At 63.4% G+C, this 3,723-nt stretch overlaps 1 protein-coding gene across 1 annotated transcript in view; it reads right to left on the bottom strand.

Annotated features, from left to right (window-relative positions):
- DPYSL4 (dihydropyrimidinase like 4) overlaps positions 1-3,239 on the bottom strand; it is a 5,637-nt gene extending 2,398 nt beyond the window's left edge. The window contains exons 1-6 of the mRNA XM_029920675.1: positions 3,221-3,239; positions 2,823-3,023; positions 2,276-2,337; positions 2,111-2,191; positions 590-658; positions 130-250 (exon numbers count right to left, since the gene is read on the bottom strand). Of these exons, the coding sequence (XP_029776535.1) occupies positions 130-250; positions 590-658; positions 2,111-2,191; positions 2,276-2,337; positions 2,823-3,023; positions 3,221-3,239 (553 nt within the window). The remainder of the gene's footprint in view (positions 1-129; positions 251-589; positions 659-2,110; positions 2,192-2,275; positions 2,338-2,822; positions 3,024-3,220) is intronic.
- Between the last annotated feature and the right edge of the window lie 484 nt (positions 3,240-3,723).

The following is a 3,723-nucleotide window of genomic DNA, read 5'->3' as shown; positions in this document are numbered from 1 at the left end:
GCCGCCACTTCTCTGTCAGGCCTGCCCTGCCCTCAGTGTAGCCAGCTGGGCCCCCCGTCCCGAGAACGTGAGCCCCGATCCCCGAGAGGTCCCCCCACCAGTGTCTGGGGCCCAGGGCCCAGCACTCACCCCTGCGCTTCGCTTGGGCGACCACGTCGGCCGCACCCTTGCTCATCACCTTGGTGACATACAGGGGACAGTTGGCCTGCTTGGCGATAGTGACGGCGCGGTACACGGCCTCGGCCTCCACCTGGGGGCGGGGCGTCAGGCTGGGCATGGCCCGGGGAGGGCCACCGCCACCCCCCAGTCCTGGCCCCAGAGGGGGCAGTGTGAGTGGCTGAGGATCCCTGCCCATGGTCCAGGGCCCAGGACCCGGGGTGACCCCTGTAGTTCCCAGAGCCAGACCACGCTGCCTTCCTGGCCTTTGGTAAAGGCCTTAGGGCCACCAGTGGTTATGGGGGGACAGCAGCCAGAGGGGGACCAGCGCGTCACAGCCCTGGCCGCCACGGGGTCAGGGCCGCTCCGTGACGTGGCTGTGTGGGGCTCGGACAGTCACGTCTGGGACAGCTGTCAGTGTGCCAACTCCTACCTCCTCGGGGCGGCTGAGCACATGGCCCTCGGGGCCCGTGACGCCAAGCTCCAGCAGCCTCTTCTGCTCCTAAAACGACAGACAGGACATCACAGTCCAGCCCGGGTACGGCCAGAGCCTTACAGAGCCCCAGTCCGGGTGTGATGCATGCCGCCCAGGGGGCCCTGACCCCCTCCTCTCATGTGAGCTCCTCCCCTACACTAGCCCTGGGCCTCTGGCACCCGGATCGCCAACTACAGAGAACTCAGGAGGAGGAGTCGGGGCATCTGGAGAGGAGTGACCCCAGCTCCCTAAATCACAGATGAGGACGCAGCTTGGAGAGGGCACACCACCTGCCACGCTGGGTTCCACCAGCAGGGGGCCATCTAGGAGTCCGTGGGGGGTGGGGGGCTCCGAGGTCAGGGTGGACCGAACGCACCCTCCCCGAGCACGCCCTTAGGCCTGTGCCCGAATGGCCTCCCACGTAAACGAGGATGCGGATGCCAGAGCCACCAGGACCATCGGAACCCTGTGGACCCAATGACGAGGCGCTCCACTTTGGCGGGGTCTCCCGGGCATGCTCGCCAGCCCCACCTCCTGCCTCTGTACTGAGCCCCAGGACATTCTGCTAACTGTGCAGCTGGGCCTGGCCTTGGACCAGAGAGGCCACACACAGCACCAGCCGCTCTGGCAGTCAGGGGATGAGGACCTGGGACCCCACGTGCCCCTCCCCAGGTGTCACCACCTTCCTTTGAACTGGGGATGGGGCAGGCTTCGACCCACCAGGACGCCCTTCTGTGTGTCCAGGATGCCAGGGAGGTGCGCTGCCCCCTAAGGAGCCCCCGAATCTCTCAGGCACCCCAGCATCTGACCTATGGGCACTCGAGCGGAGGGGAAACTGAGTGTGGCCAACGCTGCAGGCGCCGGCCCCACGACCCACGGCAGAGGGGCAGGTATGGGGCCCGGACCTATGCTCTGTGACCACGAGCGACAATTCCCTGAGGGGCCTCAGTCCACGGGGGCAGAGGACACCAGGAAAGTCCATCTCGGTCCCCCTCCAAAGCAACATTTTAGTTCCGGGAAACTTCTGATAAAAAGTGTGATGATCGGGGCACCTGGGCAACTCGGTTAAGCCCCTAACTTTGACCCAGGTCATGATCTCGTGGGATCCAGCCCCGCACCTGGCTCTGTGCTGACAGCTCAGAGCCTGGAGCCTGTTTCAGAGTCTGTGTCTCCCTCTCTCTCTGCCCCTCCTCTGGTAACAGTCGTGTGTGTGTGTGTGTGTGTGTGTGTGTGTGTGTCTCAAAAATGAATAAATGTTTAAAAAAATTTAAAAAGTGTGATGGTCATGGAGGAATCTGTATTATGGACAAAAGCCCCCAGTCCCCCCCAACTTCCTGCTTGCTTGACCTCTGACCTGGGCAGCCTGCTTCCCAGAATGTGTCCACTATTCCCTCCCTGGGGGTTGGTGCGACACAGTGTCCCACGTGAGTGCCTGAAGCCCCCTGCCCCCCCCCATCCTGCAGGTGTCCCTCCCAGCACCTCTTCCACGATGTCCCCGTTCTCTGCGTGCACCTGCGCCAGGGCGCCCAGGTCCCGGATGATGCTAAAGACCTCGTACATCTGGGAAGAGAGTGCACGGGCATGTGGGGTCATGTGCGCCCTGCCAGTGGCCCGCCACCCCCGCCCCCCGGCACCTGCCCTCACCTGGCCGTCGGTGCACTGGTACCGGTCCTTGTACGCCATGAACACCAGGAAGGAGTTCACGCCTGGAGGACGAGCGGGAGGGGGTGAGACGCGGGGGCCTCCGCGCTCCCGGACCTCCTCTCCCCCGGGGCCCACTCCTCGCTAATGTGTGTTAAATCCCCAAGAAACTCTGATGTGTTTGGCTTCAGGACTCTTGATGAAAAGAAATGAAGCCTTGATAACAGACTGGCTTGTTCCCAAGCACGGAACTGCAGGTTGAAAGGCATTCCCTTCCTAAAAGAACGCTAGGAAAACCTGTAACTCTTGTCCTTCATCCAGGGGCCTGGGCTGCGGCTGAGAACAGACAGGGACAGGACCTGCCCCTCAGACACAGAGTGACCTCCTGCTCTGGATCCTCTGGGAGTGAAACCGACCTTCCAGTTTGCCCAACTTCCCCCCACTCCTACCCCCACCCTGGCATCAGACGGATGCAGCGTCCAGCCTGGCCAGGGCCTGGGGGTAGGCCCCTTGCCTACCCACCCCCAGCCGCCTCTGGACGGGCCCTTACCTTTGTCCCTGACCAGGGCCTCCAGCTCCTCCCTGATGCTCTCGTGCCAGCGGGGCACGTCCACATGCAGGGAGTAGTCACAGCACGCCCCGCTGTCTGCACGCTCCCGCCACTGCTCGTAGGCCGCCAGCAGGCTCACGCCCGGGTCGGGGAACACGTGGTCCACTGTGGAGGGGGGCAGTGCGGTCAGCCGAGCCCCCGCTGGGAATCACCTTGGCCTTCAAGGGAGACTGTTTCATGTTCCCAAGAGATCAGGAAATGGATTTGAAGAAGCCATGGAGAGGCCACGGGCCACTTCCATGGGGCCGATGCTACGAGGAAGCTGCTCGTCGGTTCTGTCCAAAGAGGCACCTTCTGCCTTGTCTCTTCTCTGAGCAGAAAGGCCAGACTCAAGCCACCACACTCCCCGATGGACATGTTCACCCCAAGGAACACCGGTGGCCTTAACCTCCAGCGCAGGTGTGTACCCGCATGGGGCGCACCTGGAGGGCCAGAGCAGGGCGCAGGCGCAGGCGGTGGCGCTGTCCGTGGTGCTGGAGCTGGCCGGCCTGCCAGGAACAGCGGCCCGGGGCTTCTTTCCCTTATAGGCGCCTCACTGACCACACACACCTTCCACAGCACCACCCCACCCCTGGGGAAACCAGGAGAGCCCTTGGCCCCTGACTATCACTCTCCTCCCCACCAACCTCAGGTCCACGGTCCAAACACTGCTCGTGGTCTCCCCTGGGTGCACCGAAAGAGCTCAGAGTAGGGGTGACCAACGAGACAGCACACCCACCCAAGGTACTGGCAAACGCTGCACCTTCCTCCAGCACATGTGGGTCCCCCTGCGTGGGTCTCCCTATTTCCTACAGGTCAGATCTCACGCCCAGGACCCTGGGGGAGAGGGTGCTACCCGCCC

This window comes from Suricata suricatta, chromosome 2, assembly GCF_006229205.1.
Source record: "Suricata suricatta isolate VVHF042 chromosome 2, meerkat_22Aug2017_6uvM2_HiC, whole genome shotgun sequence".
NCBI lineage: Eukaryota > Metazoa > Chordata > Mammalia > Carnivora > Herpestidae > Suricata > Suricata suricatta.
Note: the sequence above shows the minus strand (reverse complement) of the source record. Positions and strands in the feature narration are given on the sequence as shown.